The sequence below is a fragment of the Myotis yumanensis genome, unplaced genomic scaffold, assembly GCF_028538775.1.
Source record: "Myotis yumanensis isolate MYYU_CA2020_CCGP unplaced genomic scaffold, mMyoYum1.0.hap1 SCAF_23, whole genome shotgun sequence".
NCBI classification, from domain to species: Eukaryota; Metazoa; Chordata; class Mammalia; order Chiroptera; family Vespertilionidae; genus Myotis; species Myotis yumanensis.
Genome location: NW_027223774.1, coordinates 3,560,370 through 3,579,530, shown reverse-complemented (window position 1 = coordinate 3,579,530; position 19,161 = coordinate 3,560,370). Strand labels below are relative to the sequence as shown.

Here is a 19,161-nt window from a genome sequence, read left to right as displayed (position 1 = left end):
CACCCGGGACCCGGGCTTCCCTTGTAGCCTCACTTTCGTCTGAAGGTCATCTAGAAGGACGTCCAGTCTCATTAGCATATTACCCTTTTATTATTATAGAGAGCCTTCCCCTTCAAGATAAAACCGTATCTTTTGTACTGTTATTGACATTATTACAGATGACCTTCATCTCTGCCTATATGCCCCGCCTCCACCCAACACACACCCCACTGCAGGCCTTCTGCACACTAATATCTATGGTTTTGAGCTAAGCATATATGCAGGTAAGTTCTTTAGTTAATCTTTTTCTGCCGCCCTCCCTTCTCTGAGATCTGTCCAGTTGTTCCATACAGCATGCCTCTGGACTTATTTTTTTTATCAAGTTACATTGTTCATTAGATGCCACATATAAGTGAAATCCTGCAATATTTGTGTTTCTCTGACTGGCTTATTTCACTTAGCATAATATGCTCCAGGTGCCTCCGTGCTGTCTCAAAGGCTAAGGGGTCCTTCTTTTTTCAAAGCTGCATAGTATTCCCTGGTGTAAATGTACCACAGCTGTTTACCCACCCATCTACAGATGGGCACTGAGGCTGTTTCCAGGTCTTAGCTATGAACAATCTTTCTGATTGGTGTTTCAGATTCTGAGGATATATTCCCACAAGTGGGATCTGCTGGGTCCATCGGCAGTTCCATTTTGAGCTTCATGTTAACAACTGAGGAATGAAGCACTAAAACCTCTGCTATGAAAACTTCACTGGGAGTTGAGACTGTTTCCTGATGGATGAGCAGCACCAACGTGACACTGCAAAGTCCCTTCAAAATTGTCGTCACAGAATCCAAAGGCGAGACCAGATGTGTAGAGTCCCCAGGAACAAAGGAAATGATCCCCGCAGTGCCTGGGAGGGATCGGGCACCTGGCCCCCTGAGGGCCTTCTCTACTCCTGAGCCCTCAGATTGGGGAAACTCAGAGCCAGGCCCAGGGCGGGAGAGTCCGCATGCAGTGGGTGCACAGCTTGCGGACCCGGAAGGGCTGCAACAGCTTCTGACCCACCACATCCTGTGCGTCTCTGTTTTTCCAGCTCTGAATCTTCTCCATTTGCACAGCAGAAGCCATGAGAGCAGATGCCATGATGTCCATCCTCTCTGCTCTTCTCTGCCTCGGTCAGTTGTGGACTCGGGGAGGGGCTGCAGGAGGGGTGGCGGCACCCCCTTGTTCATGGGGAACCTCAGGCTCAGGCAGCTCGAGTGGATGGGGCCCTGATGGGAGGGGAATCAGCTCAGACGTCTGCATGCAAATCTCTCACATGGACTCTTCCAGGGCTGAGTCTGGGCCAGAGGATCCACACGCAGACAGGTGAGTCCTCCCCAGGCTCCAGGTCCCAGCTGGTACTTCAGCCCTGGGGCTCAGGAGGGAGCACAGAGGTCCTGGATGAGCTGGGGGAAGATCGGGGGAAGCGCTTTCTAATGCAGCTTCTGATTACCTTCCAGGGACCCTCCCCAAACCCACCCTGTGGGCTGAACCAGGCGATCTCATCCCTTATGGGAGCCCTGTGACCCTCTGGTGTGAGGGAAACCAGGAGGCCCAGAAGTTTGATCTGTATAAGGAAGGAAAACGTGTGCTTTGGAACACACAGACTGAAAGGAAGTCCACAACCAAGGGCAAGTTCTCCATCACACACATGACAGAGCACGATGCAGGGAGATACTCCTGTTATTATAAAAGCCTCACTGGCTGGTCAGAGCCCAGTGACCCCCTGGAGCTGTGGGCGACAGGTGAGAGAACTCTCAGGGGTCCCAGCCTAAGTCTCTGCCCTCAGGAAGGGGGTCTGCTCTCCGGGTGTCTCCCCTCTTGCATCCCAGCCCTGGGGGACATGAGGGAGGTGTGAGCCCCATTTAATAGGCTGCCTCCTCCTCTCCTAGGAACCTACAGCAAACCCAGCCTCTCAGCCCTGCCCAGCCCTGTCGTGCCCTCAGGAGGGAAGGTGACCCTCCAGTGTGGCTCATGGGAGGTGTTTGACAACTTCATTCTGAGTAAGGAAGGAGATCACAGCGACTCCTGGAACCTGCGCTCACAGCGACAGCCGAGCGGGCAGTCCCAGGCCCTGTTCCCTGTGGGCCCAGTGACCCCCACCCACAGGTGGAGGTTCAGATGCTATGGCTGCTACAGGAACAGTCCCCAGTTGTGGTCCCACCCCAGTGATGTCCTGGAGCTCCTGGTCTCAGGTGAGTAAGTCCCATCCTGCTCCCATCCATGGGTTGAGGAAACAGACACATTGGCATCTTCACTGGGAGGGGAGCCCCATGTGAGGAGGTGGGGATAGGGGAGCACAGGAGCTCCTGGGTAAGAGACACAGAGCGAGATAGTGAGACCTGGAAGCCTGGACAGGAAAAGGGTTTATGGGAGGAGCAGCCCCTGTAATTCATGTCTGGTCTCCCAAGGTGAGTCTGGAAAGCCCTCCCTCGTGAGCCAGCAGGGCCCCATCGTGGCCTCTGGACAGAACCTTTCCCTCCAGTGTCGCTCTGATGTCAGGTATGACAGATTCGCTCTGCACAAGGAGGGTGAACCGGACCTCTCCCAGAGCCTTGTCCTGCAGCTCCAGGCTGGGCTCTCGCAGGCCCACTTCCCCCTGGACACTGTGAGCAGGTCCCACAGGGGCCGGTACAGATGCTACGGTGGATACAACCTCTCCTCTGAGTGGTCGGCGCCCAGTGACCCCCTGGACATCCTGGTGGCAGGTGAGGAGCCAGTGGGTTCAGTCAGGGACCCTGACTCTGAACAGGCCCTGCTGGGGGTCTCTGGTGGTGAAGCCAGAATGAAAGTGCAGGCCCCAGGGAGGGAGAGAGACAGGGGGTGGAAGGAGAGAGAGGGGAATCTCAGAGAAACAGAGACAAACAGAAAGGAGCGTCCTCAGAGAGAGACCTGGTGACTCTCAGGTCAGAACAAGGTGGGCAGGGAGCCCTCACCCTCCCTCCCTCTCTCTAGGACACCTGCCTGACAGACCCTACCTCTCCGCGCTGCCCGGCTCCAGGGTGGCCTCAGGAGAGAACGTGACCCTGCTGTGTCAGTCACAGAGCCCGAGGGACACGTTCCTTCTGTCCAAGGAGGGGGCTGCCGGTCCCCCCCTACGTCTGAGATCAGAGGATCGAGCTCAGCAGTCCCAGGCAGAGTTCTCCATGAGTCCTGTGACCTCAGCCCACGGGGGCACCTACAGGTGCTACAGCTCACACAGCACCTCCCCCTACTTGCTGTCACTCCCCAGTGAGCCCCTGGAGCTCCTGGTCTCAGGTGAGGGCCCCTGACCCTGTCTGCTGAGCTGTGAGCTCAGGGTCCTGCCCCCAGAACAATCATGGGATGAAAGGGAGTGACGTACTCTTGGGATGGTTGCCCCAAGAGATCTTTTCCTTAGACCTCTCCCACCCCATTCCCCCACTTCCTCTCACCTGGATACTGAGGCAGTGGGAGGGCCTCACGGCCACAGCACAGATGTAAGAGGGTGTCTGTGTGAAATGGTGTCCAGGATCAGCTCAAGCCTCTCACCCTCTTCCTGTCCTCATTTCCAGGACCCTGTGGTGGCCCCAGACCTCCACCCTAGGGCCCACCTCCACAGGTGGTGCATCCCGGGGAGCTCTGCTTAGAGGGTACACAGCCCCTGCCCCCCCCCAGCAAGTCCTGAGAGTCTGTCAGGGGATCGAGTGACCCAGATCCTCAAGGATGGGCTTGTGTCCCAGAGGGGCTGGGAGTTCCAGGGTCTGAGGCAGGTGATGGGTGGAGTGGTCATGGCAGAGGGAGATGCAGGGGCGCAGGCTGGGGAGGTGAACACGGTCTCATTTGGGGAGAAGGCAGCCCCCACCTTCCTGCCCCATCCTCATCCACAGGAGGCTCTGGGGATCTGTCTCTCCCACCCACAGGGTCAGGAAAACAGACGTGTAAATGAGAGGCTCTGTGGGGAGGTGGTGGGTTCCTCCATGGGGACAGGGGCTCAGCCATGCGGCGGTTCAGGCCCCTCTGGATTTGCTGACTGGGACTCACCCTTCCCCAGCCTTGGCCTCAGTGTCCCCAGGTGTAAAAGTAGGGAATTCTTGTCCAGAGCTTAGATTTCCTGTCGGTTCTGGCCCTGACCTCCTGGGAAAGGGGAGCCTCACAGGGAAGCCCCCAGAACGTGATGTTATGGGGCCTGTCCCCTCTGTCTCAGTGACAGTGACACTGTACTGGCAGGGACAGGCAGGACCAGGGTCCGGGCACCCAGTCCTCCCCCTCAGCTCAGGCTCAGCTCAGAGGAGGGAACAGGGTGGATCAGCCCTGGTTCAGCTCCTGGCTCTGCTGCTCCTGCTGTGGGGCTGGGCGGTCCCTTCTCTCCTCTGAGTGTCGGGTTCCTGTCTGCTCATCCCTGGTCCCATCCTGCTCACAGGCTGCTGGGAGATGAGGTGACATAAGGGCCTCCCAGAGCTCAGGAAGACAGGGGCCCCAGCCCAGCCTGACTTTCCTAGGGGGCTCTCAGAGACCTGTGGGTGGAGAGGGATCCAGGAGAGACTCAGAGTCCACCGCACACCCTGCCCCTCCTGTTCCTGCTGTGCTGGGGACGGGTAATGAGGAAGGACCCTCAGCTCCAGATGAGACATGGACAGGCCCCTGCAGAGGAGGAGCCCAGAGCACGAAGCTGGTGTCCACCTGAGAGGTGGCCGGAGGGTTGTGGGGGAACATGACGACAGCACAGGGAACTCACAGTCCTGGGTTTCTATCCCACAATCCAGTCTGGGGCATGTGATTAATCCCACAGAACCTCAGTGAAGTGGTTGGTGGGGTCAGCCATGCTTGGTGCATGACCGCTGTGAGGTGAGAAGAGTTGAGTGACAGACCCCAGCGTGTGCCTCTCACACAGTAGGTGCTCATTAAATGGCATCACTGGTTCGTTCATGATGTCACTAAAGTCCTAGGTCACAAATGGTACTGGATAAGAGTCTTGGTGGCCTTGGTCCTGCTGCTCTCCCTCCTCTTCTTCCTCCTCCGACATTGGCATCAGAGCAGAGGCAGGACCTCAGGTGAGTAGGGAAGGGGGTGACCTGGGTTACAGGAGAGGGGCTCAGAGTACCTGCCACAGAAAAATCAAATAGATGGAGAAGGTGAGCTGGGAAAAAGATTTCTCCAGAATCTCAAATCAGAAAACCTTGGAAGAATACACTCCCTGTCAGCACAGATGGACAGAGGTGAGGTCATCTTTCATCCTTTTCAACCTCATGAATAGGAAACATTCTCACAAGTGCTTTTTCTGAATCTATTGATAAGATTATGTGATTTTTATCTTTCATTTTGTTTATGTGATGTGTCACGTTTATTGATTTGCGAATATTGAACCATCCTTGCATCTCCAGAGAAAGTCCTCCTTGGTCATGGTGTGTGATCTTTTTAATTTATTGCTGGATCTGGCAACATGAGGATAATTGACAGGAGGATTTCAACAGTGGAATCAAGGAGACGCTGTTCTGTCTCACTGTCTCTCTCCAGCAGATCAGGCAGGATAAGGACCCCCAGGGAGTCTGTATGCCCAGGTGAACTGCTCACCATCAAGACTCAGGCAGGGAATGACCACCTCTCTTTCTTCCATATCAGGGGAATGTTATGACACAAAGGACCGACAAGCCGAAGAGGACAGACAGATGGTCAGTCAGGTGGGTCCCATCCTCCCCAGGCCCCAAGGCTTCTCAAACCCCAACCACGTTTCATCTCTCTCTCTCCCCCTGCTCCAGGCTGCTGCACCTGATGCCCCCACAGGATGTGTCCTACACCCAGATGAACCTCTTGGCTCTTAGACCACAGACTGGTGCACCCCCATTCTCCTCATCAGAGGAACCCCCAGTTGAGCCCAGTGTGTATACTGCTCTAGCCATCCACTAGCTCAGGAGGGACTCAGACCCCATACTCCACAGAGGGGGCCTGCAGGAACCCCTGAAGGCATGGGTACTTCCCCCGGGGCACTCAGCTAGTTCCCCATCCATTGTGGAGACCTGTGTTGCCCCAGGGACTCTCAGGGAGTCACCTCATTCTATAGTCAAAGATAAGCCAATGTCTCTACATTTGGAGATCAAGGCAACAGACTTCCCAATAATCGACATGTGAACAAAAACAAGCGAATGTTTTAACTGAAATTGTAATGTCAATATGACTCATCAAACCTATGAAATAATAAAATTAAGAACCTTAAAAATCAATGGCTTAAACTATCATTTCAAGAATTTAGGGGGGAAAAACATTCTATTAAATATTTAGATCCATAGCCAACTAGATGATAAAGATATGGTGTGTATGCACAATGGAATATAAACTAGCCATAAATATAGTGAAATCCTGCCAATTGGGACAACATGGATGGACCTGGAGGGTATTATGCTAAATAAAATAATTCAGAGAAGGAAAGATCTCACTTATCTCTGGGATTTTTCACATCCTCAAAGCAAAGGACACAAAAGCAGACCCATAGGAATAAATAACAAACTGATGGTTGCCAGACGGGAGGGAAGGAAGGATGGGTGAGAAGGGGAAGGGAAGATAGTGAATAATAATTATCATATCTGTGCTGTATGCCTGAAACTAATATGACACTGTATGCCAACTATGGTTTAATAAAAATGGTCAATTAAAAATGATTAGTTCAACAATAGAATTTTTTTCTAAATGAAGGCATAAGGTGGAAATGATACGGCTTTGCATAGCAAAGGAAACCATCAAAAAATGAAAAGACAACGCACCGAATGGAGAACTATTTGCCAATACATCTGATAAGGGCTTATTGTCCAACATTTATAAGGAACTTATAAAGCTTAACACCAAAACCCCCAAAACAATTCAAAAAAAAAAATTGGGCAGAGGACCTAGATAGACACTTCTCCAAAGAGGACACATCCATGGCCAGTAGACATATGAACAGATGCTCAACATCACTAATCATCAGAGAGATGCAAATTGAAACCACACACCTTTCAGAATGGCTTATCATCAATAAATCCACAAATATCTATGCCCCTCTATGATCACAGCAGCCTTATTTACAAAAGCCAAGATCTGGAAACAACCCAAGTGCGCACCAGCAGATGAAAGCTATGGTATATTTACACAATGGAATATTGTGCAGCTGTAAAATAAAGAAGGAACTCTTACCTTTTGCAACAGCATGAATGGATCTGAAGAGTATTATCTGAAGTGAAATAAGACAATCAGAGAAAGACAAGTTTCCTATGATTTCACTCTTATTTGGAATCAAATAAACGAAATAAAACATAGTAGAGAGAGACTCGTGTATACAGAGAACAGACTGACAGCTGTCAAAGGAGAGGCGGTTGTGGGCTGAGGGAGAAGGGCAAATGAATTAAGCAAAGAAATAAAAGAAAGACTCATGGACACAGACAATACTATGGTGACTGCCAGAGGGAAGGGTGCGGTGGGCAGAGGTAAAAATGGGGTAAGTTGTGTGGAAATAGACTAGACTTAGGGTAATAAGCACACAATACCATGTACAGATGATGTAGTGTAGAATCGTATACCTGAAACCTTCATAATTTTATTAAGCAATGTCACCCCAGTAAATAAAATATTCAATAAAAAACAAATACATGTAGGCTGTTCGGACATGTGGTTCCACTCAGACCCTCAGCACCTGCTATTTTTAGGATGAGAAGAAGGTGTCGCCTTCCTGTGAGGCAAGCAGCTTGTGGACAGTGCGTGGGTGGTGGTGTGAGGACCCTGTACCCCACATCCTGTGTCCTTCTCCGCTTGGCTCAGCCCCTGCCTCCGCTTCCTCAGAAGCACCCTGGTCCCCAAGTCCTCAGTCTCCGGAAGTGCAGGTCGACAGGAGCTGAATATGGACTTAGTGTTTCTGAATTTCTGCTCCTTGCCTGCTTCTGAGGTGACAACACATGAAGTGTCACTCTCCTGGGAGTTTTATGCCTTTGTGACTTACATTGAAGTCTTTTATCCATTTTGAGTGTACTCTTGTGTATGGTGTAAGTGGGTGGTATAGTTTCTTTTCCTTCTTCCTTCCTTTTTTTTTTTTTTTTCCATGTACCTGTCCAATTTTCCCAGCACCATTTATTGCAGAGCCTGCCCTCACTCCGATGATAATTCACAAAGTCACTAACCATCCGGGAAATGCAAGTGCTGGATGTGGAGAAGAGGGAGCCCTCATGCACCGCTGCTGGGGATGCAGCCTGGTGCAGCCTCTGTGGAAAGCAGTATGGAGGTTCCTCAAAAAATACAAAAAATGGAACTGCCATTCAACCCAGTGATTCTGATTCCAATTCTAGGGATATCATCGAAGAAACTTGAAACGCTCATTTGAAAGACTATACACATCCCCTATGTTCACTGTAGCATTATTTACAACAGCCAAGATGTGGAAGCAGCCACGTGCCCATCAGTAGATGAGTGGATTAAAAAGCTGTGGTAGGTTTACACGATGGAGTACTACTGGGCTGTGAGAAAGAAGGAAGTCCTACCTTCTGCGGCAGCATGGGTGGACCTGCTGGTTTGTATGCTAAGTGAGATAAGCCAGTCAGACACATTTCGTATAAAATCACTTAAATGTGGAAACTAAACAACAAAATCATTAAATATCTTTAATTTTTATTGTTGACACTGTCACAGATGGCCCCATTTCTCCCGTTTGCCCATTGCCACCCACCCCACTTCCCCCTCCCTCGGCCTCACCACACTGTTGTCTGTGTCCATGGGCTGTGCATATATGTTCTTTAGTGAACGGCTTCCTATTCTTCATCAAGTCACCCCCCCCCAACTCTCCCCCCCTCTGACATCTGTCATTCCTGTCTTGGTATGTCTCCCATAATGTTGCCATTGGCATTCTTATTTTCTTTTTATACTAGAGGCCCGGTGCACAGATTCATGCACTGGTGGAGTTCCTCAGCCTGTCCTGCACCTTATCCCAGACCTGGCTGCGGGATAGGTCCAAAACCCACAGTCTGATGTACCCCAAGGGATGTACTAGCGCATGAAGTGGCAGGTCACTGAGGAGGAGTCCAAGCCCCAGCTGGGCGCTGCGGGGCCCCGCTCATCCTGGCCAGCCCTAAGCACCTGCCCCCACTCAGTAGTGCTACCACGGAGGTGGGAGAGGCTCGCTCCACTGCAGCTGTGCTCACCAACAGTGAGCCCTGCATCTGGCTCACGTAGGTCAGCTGAACAGAACTCCCACTGGGGGACTGCATTGACAACCAGGGGGCAGCCCCTGCATTTAGCATCTGCCCCCTGGTGGTCAGTGTGCATCATAGTGACCAGTTGACCGGTTCACCAGTCATTTGGTCATTTGGTCGCTTGGGCTTTTACACACACACACACACACACACACACACACACACACACGAGGCTTGGTGCATGAAAAGATTCATGCAATAGGCTTTCCCTTCCCCTGGCTGCTGGCACCAGTTTTTCTCGGGCACCTGGGACCCAGGCCTTCACTCTGGCCACCACCTTCCATCTTCACTCTGGACACAGTCTTTGCTGTGGCTGGAGCCTTCAGTCTTTGCTCCTCACTCCAGCAGGAGTCTTCAGTCTCTGGCCAGAGCTGCTCATGTAGCTCCTTCCACCCCCCACCCTCCCCCTCATAGCTTGATCACTGCTTCTCCTGCAGACCTCGTGGATGGGCTCCTGGGTCCCAGGGTGCCACCTTGCCTGCGGCCAGGCTTTTGGATTGCGATCAGGATCACGGGCACAGGCAAGGTAGCTTCTGGGTCCCGGGGGTGCCGCCTTGCCTGTGGCCCGGCTTTCCGATAGTGGTCACCAGCTGGGGGCGGGCAAAGGTGGTCCCAGTTCTCCAATCCAGGGCCCAGGCCGCCTTTGCCCTGCCACCTGACTCTTGCCTGGGTTTCTGATCACCATTCTTCCATCCCATCATTGTGCCTATGTATGCAAATTAACTGCCATCTTTCTTGGCATTTAATTTGCATGTCGTCCTGATTTAGCCAATTGGAAGCATAGCGAAGGTACGGCCAATTACCCTTTTTGTCTTTTATTAGATAGGAGATATAGATAGATAGATAGATAGATAGATGATATAGATATAGATATAGATATAGATATAGATATAGATATAGATATAGATATAGATATAGATATAGATATAGATAGACTAGAGGCCTGATGCATGAAATTCGTGCAAGAGTAGGCCTTTATTCCCCTGTCTGCCAGCACCACCTTCCCTCTGGCACCTGGGACCTGGGCTTCCCTCACAGTCCTGGCTTCTTCTGAAAGGACATCCAGAAGGAAGACCAGTCTAATTAGCATATTGCCCTTTTATTATTTTATATATATAGCCTTCCCCTTCAAGATAATACTGTATTTTTTGTATTATTATTGACATTATTACAGATGACCTTCATCTCTTCCTAAATGGCACCCCCCTCCACCCAACACACACCCCACTGCAGGCCTTCTACACACTAATATCTATGGCTTTGAGCTATGCACATATGTAGGTAAGTTCCTCAGTTAATCTTTTTCTGCCGCCCTCCCTTCTCTGAGATCTGTCCAGGTGTTCCATGCACCATTTCTCTGGACTTATTTTTTTTTATCAAGTTACATTGTTCATTAGATGCCACATATAAGTGAAATCAGGCAATATTTGTGTTTCTCTGACTGGCTTATTTCACTTAGCATAATATGCTCCAGGTGGCTCCATGCTGTCTCAAAGGGTAAGGGGTCCTTCTTTTTTCAAAGCTGGATAGTATTCCCTGGTGTAAATGTACCACAGCTTTTTTACCCACCCATCTACAGATGGGCACTGGGGCTGTTTCCAGGTCTTAGCTATGAACAATCTTTCTGATTGATGTTTCAGATTCTGAGGATATATTCCCACAAGTGGGATCTGCTGGGTCCATCGGCAGTTCCATTTTGAGCTTCATGTTAACAACTGAGGAATGAAGCACTAAAATCTCTGCTATGCAAACTTCACTGGGAGTTGAGACTGTTTCCTGATGGATGAGCAGCACCAACGTGACACTGCAAAGTCCCTTCAAAATTGTCGTCACGGAATCCAAAGGCCAGACCACATGTGTAGAGTCACCAGGAACAAAGGAAATGATCCCCGCAGTGCCTGGGAGGGATCGGGCATCTGACCCCCAAGAGCCTTCTCTCCTCCTGAGCCCTCAGTTTGGGGAAACTCAGAGCCAGGCCCAGGCCGGGAGAGTCCGCAGGCAATGGGTTCACAGCTTGCGGACCCGGAAGGGCTGCAACAGCTTCTGACCCACCACATCCTGTGCATCTCTGTTTTTCAGGCCGTAAGTCTCCTCCATTTGCACAGCAGGAGTCTCCAGAGCAGACGCCATGATGTCCATCCTCTCTGCTCTTCTCTGCCTCGGTCAGTTGTGGACACGGGGAGGGGCAGCAGGAGGGGTGGCGGCACCCCCTTGTATATGGGGAACCTCAGGCTCAGGCAGCTCAAGTGGATGGGGCCCTGATGGGAGGAGAATCAGCTCAGATGTCCGCATGCAAATCTCTCACATGGACTCTTCCAGGGCTGAGTCTGGGCCAGAGGATCCACGTGCAAGCAGGTGAGTCCTCCCCAGGCTCCAGGTCCCACCTGTTACTTCACCCCTGGGGCTCAGGAGGGAGCACAGAGGCCCTGGATGAGCTGAGGGATGGGGGGGGGAGTCTTTTGTAATGCACCTTCTGGTTTCCTTCCAGGGACCCTCCCCAAACCCACCCTCTGGGCTGAACCAGGCCCTGTGATTCCTTATGGGAGCCCTGTGACCCTCTGGTGTGAGGCGACCCTGGAGGCCCAGAAGTTTGATCTGTATAAGGAAGGAAAACGTGTGCTTTGGAACACACAGACTGAAAGGAAGTTCACAACCAAGACCAAGTTCTCCATCACAAACATCACAGAGCATGATGCAGGGAGATACTCCTGTTATTATAACAGCTCCACTGGCAGGTCAGATCCCAGTGACTCCCTGGAGCTGCGGGCAACAGGTGAGAGGACTCTCAGGGGTCCCAGCCTCGGGCTCTGCCCTCAGGAAGGGGGTCTGCTCTCAGGGTGTCTCCCTCTCACAGCCGAGCCCTTGGGGACACGAGGGAGGTGTGAGCCCCATTTAATAGGCTGTCTCCTCCTCTCCTAGGATCCTTCAGCAAACCCAGGCTCTCAGCCCTGCCAAGCCCGGTCGTGACCTCAGGAGGGAAGCTTACCCTCCAGTGTGGCTCAAGGGAGGTGTTTGACAGGTTCATTCTGACTAAGGAAGGAAAAGACAGGGTCTCCTGGACCCTGGACTCACAGCCACAGCCCAGTGGGCAGTCCCAGGCCCTGTTCCCTGTGGGTCCCGTGAGTCCCATTCACTGGTGGAGGTTCAGATGCCACGGCTGTTTCAGGAACAGCCCCCAGGTGTGGTCTTACCCCAGTGATGCCCTGGAGCTCCTGATCCCAGGTAAGTCCCATCCTGCTCCCATCCATGGATTGAGGCACCAGACACATTGGCATCTTCTCTGGGAAGGGAGCCCCATGTGAAGGGTGGGGAGAGTGAAGCACAGGAGCCCCTGGGGCAGAGACACAGAGAGAGACAGTGAGACCTCGGAGCTAGGCCAGGAGAAGGGGTTTTGGGAGGAGCAGCCCCTGTAATTCATGTCTGGTCTCCCCAGGTGAGTCTGGGAAGCCCTCCCTCTTGAGCCAGCAGGGACCCATCATGTTCTCTGGACAGAGACTGACCCTCCAGTGTCGCTCTGATGTCGGCTATGACAGATTCGCTCTGCACAAGGAGGGGGGACGGGACCTCCCCCAGAGCCTTGTCCTGCAGCCCCAGGCTGGGCTCTCTCAGGCCTACTTCCCCCTGGGCACTGTGAGCAGCTCCCACGGGGGCCGGTACAGATGCTATGGTGGATACAACCTCTCCTCTGAGTGGTCGGCCCCCAGTGACCCCCTGGACATCCTGGTGGCAGGTGAGGAGCCAGTGGGTCAGTCAGGGACCCTGACTCTGTACAGGCCCTGCTGGGGTCTCAGGTGGTGAGGCCAGAATGACAGTGCAGGCCCCAGGGAGGGAGGGAGACAGAGAACTGCATGAGGTAGGAGGGGAGAGGGGGAGAAACAGAGAGAGACAGGGGGTGGGAGGGGAGAGGGGGAAACTCAGAGAAACAGAGACAAAGAGGAGGGTCCTCAGAGAGAGGCCTGGTGACTCTCAGGTCAGAACAAGGTGGGCAGGCAGCCCTCACCCTCCTTCCTTCTCTCTAGGACACCTGCCTGACAGACCCTCCCTCTCGGTGCAGCCAGGCCGCAGGGTGGCCTCGGGAGAGAACGTGACCCTGCTGTGTCAGTCACAGAGCTGGAGGGACACGTTCCTTCTGTCCAAGGAGGGGGCAGCCGGTCCCCCCGTGCGTCTGAGATCAGAGGACCGAGCTCAGCAGTCCCAGGCAGAGTTCTCCATGAGTCCTGTGACCTCAGCACACGGGGGCAACTACAGGTGCTACAGCTCACATAGCTCCTCCCCCTTCCTGCTGTCACTCCCCAGTGAGCCCCTGGAGCTCCTGGTCTCAGGTGAGGGCCCATGACCCTGTTTACTGAACTGTCAGCTCAGAGTTTTGTTCCCAGAACAATTCTGTATTGAAAGGGGAGTGAGTGGCTGTTGAAGCGGCCACCCAGATATCTTCCTGTTAGTGGCTCTGCTCCCCCTGCTCAGTCCGGCCACTCATCTGCAACCGGAAGGTGCCAAGTGGGAAGATGGAGGTCTGAGGGCCCACAGGGCAGATGCAGGGGGTTCTGGGTGAGGTGGGGCCTCCAGGGTTGGCTACAGACTATCACTCCTTGTGTCCTCCTTCCCAGGACCCTCTGTACCACAGCCCCCACCCACAGGACCCATGTCCAATACTGATGAACCACAGAGTCCTCATTGCTCAGTGGGAGCACAGACCACTTCTGAGCCTCTGAGCATCTAATGCTTCCAGACGCGAGAGCAGGCTGCTGTCTCGAGGGGAGGGGGCATGGTGGAGGGTGGGAGCTTGCAGACCTGGAGAGTTTTTAGGGAAACCATGGGGATCCAGGGGCTCTGAGAATTCACTCCCCCTCCACCCATGGAGTCAGGTCTAAGATGGGGAAGTGAGGCAGGGGACAGGTGGGGTGGTCATGGCAGAGGGAGATGTTGGGGCCCAGGCTGGTGGAGAAAGAGCCGGGCTCAAGTGGGGAGAAGACAGCCCTGTCCCTCACCTGTCCCTGACCTTGGCTCATGGTGAAGGGGGGATTCCCTGACAGAGGGGTCTCAGTGCTCCTTGAGGTCATGCATTTGGTCCAGTTTATAGCCCCAGAGCTCCTGGTCCCAGGTAAGCAGCCCTGTCCTGTCCTCTCTGAGCTCCAAAGTCATCTCTGTCTCTGTCCCCAGAAAAGTTAGAGACATGATGGAAGTACTGAGAGCACTGGGTGGTTCCACAGAGGAGGGTCATCTCCTGAAAGGGTGGACACAGGCGGTACCTCCCTCCCCTGGGACAGCCCGGCCCTGCAGTCTCAGACAGGCCTGAGGGAGGGGGGAGGTGGCACTACTTGGGGTGATGCCAACAGGAAGTGAGATTAGACTGAAGTGTCCAGACAGAGGCCCCACCCCCTGACTTCTGGTGGCTCCACCTCAGACCAGAGCATCTCTGTTCCCAGGGGGGCATCCCACAAGCGGGACCATAGAAAATGGGGCTCAGTGTGTGTGGACTCAGCTCTCCTGGGAGGTGAACTCTGAGAACCTTTCCCTCTGAACAAAGGGGCTGCCTGCCATGACCTGCAGGGGCGCTTTCATTTCTGACTTCCTGGGGCACCTGACACCTGGCTTGTCCTAGACCTGCTCTTGGTGCAGCCTCTCTGGGCCTGTCCTGCTGCTCCCAGTCACTGTGACCTTGTAGGGATTGAAAAGCTGAGGGAGTCAGGGGGCAGGTCCACTGATTACCCACCAGGCCTGGGGGCTCAGCTCAGAAGAGGAGCCACCATGTTATGGAGACACCAAAGATTTGGAAATTCCCACTGAGCATCTCAGCTCCTCCTGGTTCCACACAGAATCTGTGGGGTTTTCCACTAAAAGCCAGCAGCCCTGCATAGTTCGCCTGGTACCCAGTCCCTAACCAGGTGGACAGTGTGTGGAGTGGACAATGGAGAGGGTGCCTATTTGGCAGCCGTTGGTGCCCAGGCCTGGCTTGTAGCACAGGGACGATGGCTGGGCTGATGGGGCAGGAGAGGCTGGGAGAGTTGGAGAGAGGACAGGGGACACTCCCTCGGCTGCTCATTTCCAGAGCCCCTTGGATGGAAACCCTCACCCACACAGGTGGGGGCCCTGAGCCTTCTCAGAGCAGGACAGGTGGCTGCTCTGGTCAAGGTGGGACCTGCTGTGTATGAAAATGCTGTCCCCACTGGACACTGCTATAGTGAGAAGTGTTCCCCGCTGTGGGAACCACTCTGCAAGGCCCTGTACTCACAAGGAGGCCTCCAGGCCCTCAGTGCACACCTGAGAACAAGGAGGGATCATGCAGGTCTCATGGGGACCTGGGGCCTCCTGCCCAGACTGTGTGCATTCACCTCTGCTTGGTATTACAGGCAATACTTCAGTCTATAAACTCACAATTCAACTTTTAATATATTGGGTCCAGATTGAAATGTAAATATGCTATTCCTCTTTTCATTGGGAGCAGATTAATAGCAGACTTTTGTTACGGAGAACAACTTCTTGTTTATATAATGTCTTCTTATCACACACATTTTCAAAATGAGGTTTAGGCATGAACCTTAGAAGCATGTGACAGCTATTTGTAAAAGTCAGTAAATGCACAGCCCACTTAGAGAATTGCACACCTAACATTGTAACTCGTGAGTAAGCGGTGTGATTCCTGTAGATTTTCTAAATGGTAGTAAGTGCATTTAGGAAAGCTCTTGGTTTTGATATAGTCATCTCATGACTGTTAGCCTCCCAAAGACTCTCTCTCTGTGGACTGTTTTTCAGTTGATCCCCCCAGCATGCTGAGAAAATTATAATAGCCACCAGGATAAGGAAATGTCACTTTTTTATTACCAATGGCATACCTATTTTTCTCACTCCATGTCCCGTAGGATGGAATGACAGACCAAAATGTGCCACAGTGTCCCCTCCGGTAAACAGCTTAATTCACACCCAAAGTTATGCCAAGGCAAACCCATTTACAAATTTGCATTTTATATTGAAAGCACTATTGGCCACTTTGTTCCAATCCCTTCTTCTGTTTCATTAGGGCTTACTAGGAAGGCTCTCTTTTTCCTGACAGATGCACACACCCGCCCTCCCCCCATAATGATCTCTTCTCTGACTTTTAACCACATGACACACATTACAAAGGCTTCTTGGTGTCAACCTTCAGGACATTAACCCGACTGAGTGACGTGGACCATCCATGCGCATCTTCTGAATTGTGGAGTTGACGTTTAGAGTTATTTCTTGGGTCACTGTATGAGTAGAGGTCCATTATTTCTGTTTATTCATGGGAATTATATCAAAATGGGGCAACAGATTGACTGAATTTCCTACTTTTGGGGCCCACTAAATATTGAAATTAGGGGGAATTTCTCAGTGGCTTAACCTTTGAACCAGAACTGAGGACTTTCTTGCTTTTGAACTTTGTTGTCCTTTGAAATAAAATAATCACAAGATTAGCATCCACATACCCATATTTTTCATGTGGAAAATGTATCTACCAATGTAGGTACTAGTTATTGTAAAATAAAGTGAGTTAACGAAAGAATCAATAGATAAAAAACTTCAAGTGACAATGGACATAGCAGACCCATGAGAGGGGGGGCCTGAGTGGGGTGTGGTAAAAGGAGACCCAGGACAGACTCTCACCCATTCATGCTCCTGAGATTCAAGAGCCCCTGACACCAACCCCTCCTCCATGGACCCTGGGTCCCCAGCTGTTGAGAAGGTGAGATGTCTTAGCTGTAGAGGAATAAGCTCATGGGGTCTTCATCCACAAACTGAACGCAGAACACACAGCTCATTGTTATTTCTGAATTGAGACCAGTTCTTACTCATCCTAAGTTCTTGGGCACAGCTAACTCTGATAAAGGTGACTCAGAGCAGATATTGAGTTCAGACATCAGCGGGACACTGATGTCAAGGGGAGGTGGGAGCCCAGTTAAACATCAAAATCCTAGAGATTTGAGTCTGCCCTGACCTCTGAGACTTCTTTGCCCACAATTCTTATTTTTCCATCCCCAAGACTACACAGTGGAGAATCTCATCCGGATTGTTGTGGCTGGCTTGATCCTGGTGGTGCTCGGGGTGCTGCTATTTGAGGCTCGAAACAACCCCATAAAGAACCTCGATGCAGCCAGCATGTGAACACAGAGGGAACAACGCACTGGGGGAGCCTTGGCACCCATCTGAGGATCCCAGGAGGTGCTGAAGGAAAGTGGGGACCATAGTTGCGGAATCTGTCTGTTGAGAATGTCCAGGGAAGTAGAGGTGGGAGGTGAGGTTTGGGGGCAGGAGAACATGAGCCTTTCCCTGTAGAGGATGCTTCCTCCATCCACCTGGGTGCTCTCCCTCCCTCCCTCTCCTTGCTGACTCTCTTCCACTGCCCTTCTGTTCTCACCCTGTGATGTGAGGGTCCGGACCACATGGCTGGTTTGGATTCACACCTATACACCTTCATGCTGGGTCACATCCATCCCAACAAAATGAGGTATCTTCGCGGCCCTGGGGTTTTTTTTAAACCATAAAGAACAAAGGACAGGTACGTGGTACATAGTGGGAAACCTTCATAATAATACAGCTCAGGGACAGAATCGGGACACAAAAGGGAATCAGGTTTTGTGCGATTCCCTTTATTTGAAATGTCCAGGAGAAGGAAACCCATAGAAACAGAAATCAGATTGGTTTGTCTGGGGTTGACCAGGAGGGCAGATGGCAGACGGACTGTTTGTTATTTTTGTTTGTTTGTTTGTTTGGGGGAAGAGGGGGCTTAAAACTTTCTTGAAACAAGAAAGTTTTGAAACATTGTGTATTTACTGCATTCTAGTGAAATTCATATTTCAAAAGGCCCAATTGTATGTTATGTGACTGTTGCTTCAATAAAAAGAAATGCAAGTGAAATACGCATGGTTCCCTTCAGCTGCCTTATACCTTGGAGGTTGCCCCACTTGTGTCCGTAGAGTTTCATGGAAGCGGGACTCCCACCAGGTCAGAGGTGCCCTAAGTGCCTTAGTGCTTAGGGATCAACCTACTTGTGAGATTTCCACCTTCATTTCTGACTGGGGCTGAGTCTTGGGTCCAAAATGAGACCCACCATCCCCGAATACTTGTATCTGCGCTCATGTGCCATTCAACCAAGGATGCACTACAGCTTCTGATTCACCTTGTAGGCTTGGGGTATATACATGTGGCTTCCAAATAGCCCTTTCCACCACATGTTTCTCATACACCTGCCTTCATCAAGTCAAAAAATGACACCAAATTTCTGGCCGGTGTGGCTCAGTCGTTGAGTGTGGACCTCTAAATCAGGAAGTCATGGTTCTATTCTTCGTCAGAGCACATGCCTGGGTTGTGGGTTCCATCCTCAGTGTGGGCCTTGCAGGAGGCACCCGATCAATGATTCTCTCTCATCATTGATGTTTCTATCTCTCTCTCCCTCTCCCTTCCTTTCTGAAATCAATAAAAAATATAGTTTTTTTTTAAAAGAAAGAAATTAACAACAGGTTGGTGCTCTTCATGTCTCAGGCACTGCCGATCCTTATAACAACCCTCGGAAGTGAGGTTTCACAATTTTGCCCAACAGGCTAAGAGGGAGAGGAGAAGAGACTGGCTCAAAATGGAGGGTCAATAAATGTGTCCCCAGGTCTTAGATTACAACCTGGGAATTGTCTCCAACGTGCTCTTCTACCCAAAGCATGGAGATGGAATAAACAGAATTAGACAAAGAGGTACAGTCTGGGGGACAAGAGTCTGTGAGGAGGCAGAAAGGTCTCTGAAGGTTTGATGGAGAGGGATGGAGAGCAGGGGCTCTGCTCACAGAGACAAGGAAGTCAGAGAGAGGAAGTGATAGGGAGAAGCAGCAGCACACACCCAGGCCTGGAGGGCAGTGCTGGTTGCCTCTGTGGGTGATTGACAGTTTTGTAACATCCCCCAGGCCTCCTGCTCCACTTGGGTTCAGCAACCTTGGCACAGCCCCATTGGCTCCTGCAGGCAGCCAAGGAGGAGAGA

At 51.7% G+C, this 19,161-nt stretch overlaps 2 protein-coding genes across 2 annotated transcripts; both read left to right on the top strand.

Annotated features, from left to right (window-relative positions):
- Nucleotides 1-1,109: 1,109 nt before the first annotated feature.
- Nucleotides 1,110-6,168, top strand: LOC139000115 (leukocyte immunoglobulin-like receptor subfamily A member 6). Its single transcript, XM_070402393.1, has 9 exons — nt 1,110-1,143; nt 1,301-1,336; nt 1,471-1,755; nt 1,903-2,205; nt 2,422-2,718; nt 2,966-3,268; nt 4,912-5,022; nt 5,591-5,649; nt 5,728-6,168. The coding sequence occupies exons 1-9, from the start codon at nt 1,110-1,112 to the stop codon at nt 5,788-5,790; spliced, it is 1,491 nt and encodes a 496-aa protein (XP_070258494.1). The 3' UTR covers nt 5,791-6,168.
- A 5,137-nt stretch (nt 6,169-11,305) lies between these two features.
- On the top strand, nt 11,306-17,301 carry LOC139000119 (leukocyte immunoglobulin-like receptor subfamily A member 6). Its single transcript, XM_070402400.1, has 8 exons — nt 11,306-11,339; nt 11,497-11,532; nt 11,666-11,950; nt 12,097-12,399; nt 12,611-12,907; nt 13,197-13,499; nt 17,012-17,026; nt 17,180-17,301. The coding sequence occupies exons 1-8, from the start codon at nt 11,306-11,308 to the stop codon at nt 17,299-17,301; spliced, it is 1,395 nt and encodes a 464-aa protein (XP_070258501.1).
- The last annotated feature ends 1,860 nt before the right edge of the window (nt 17,302-19,161 follow it).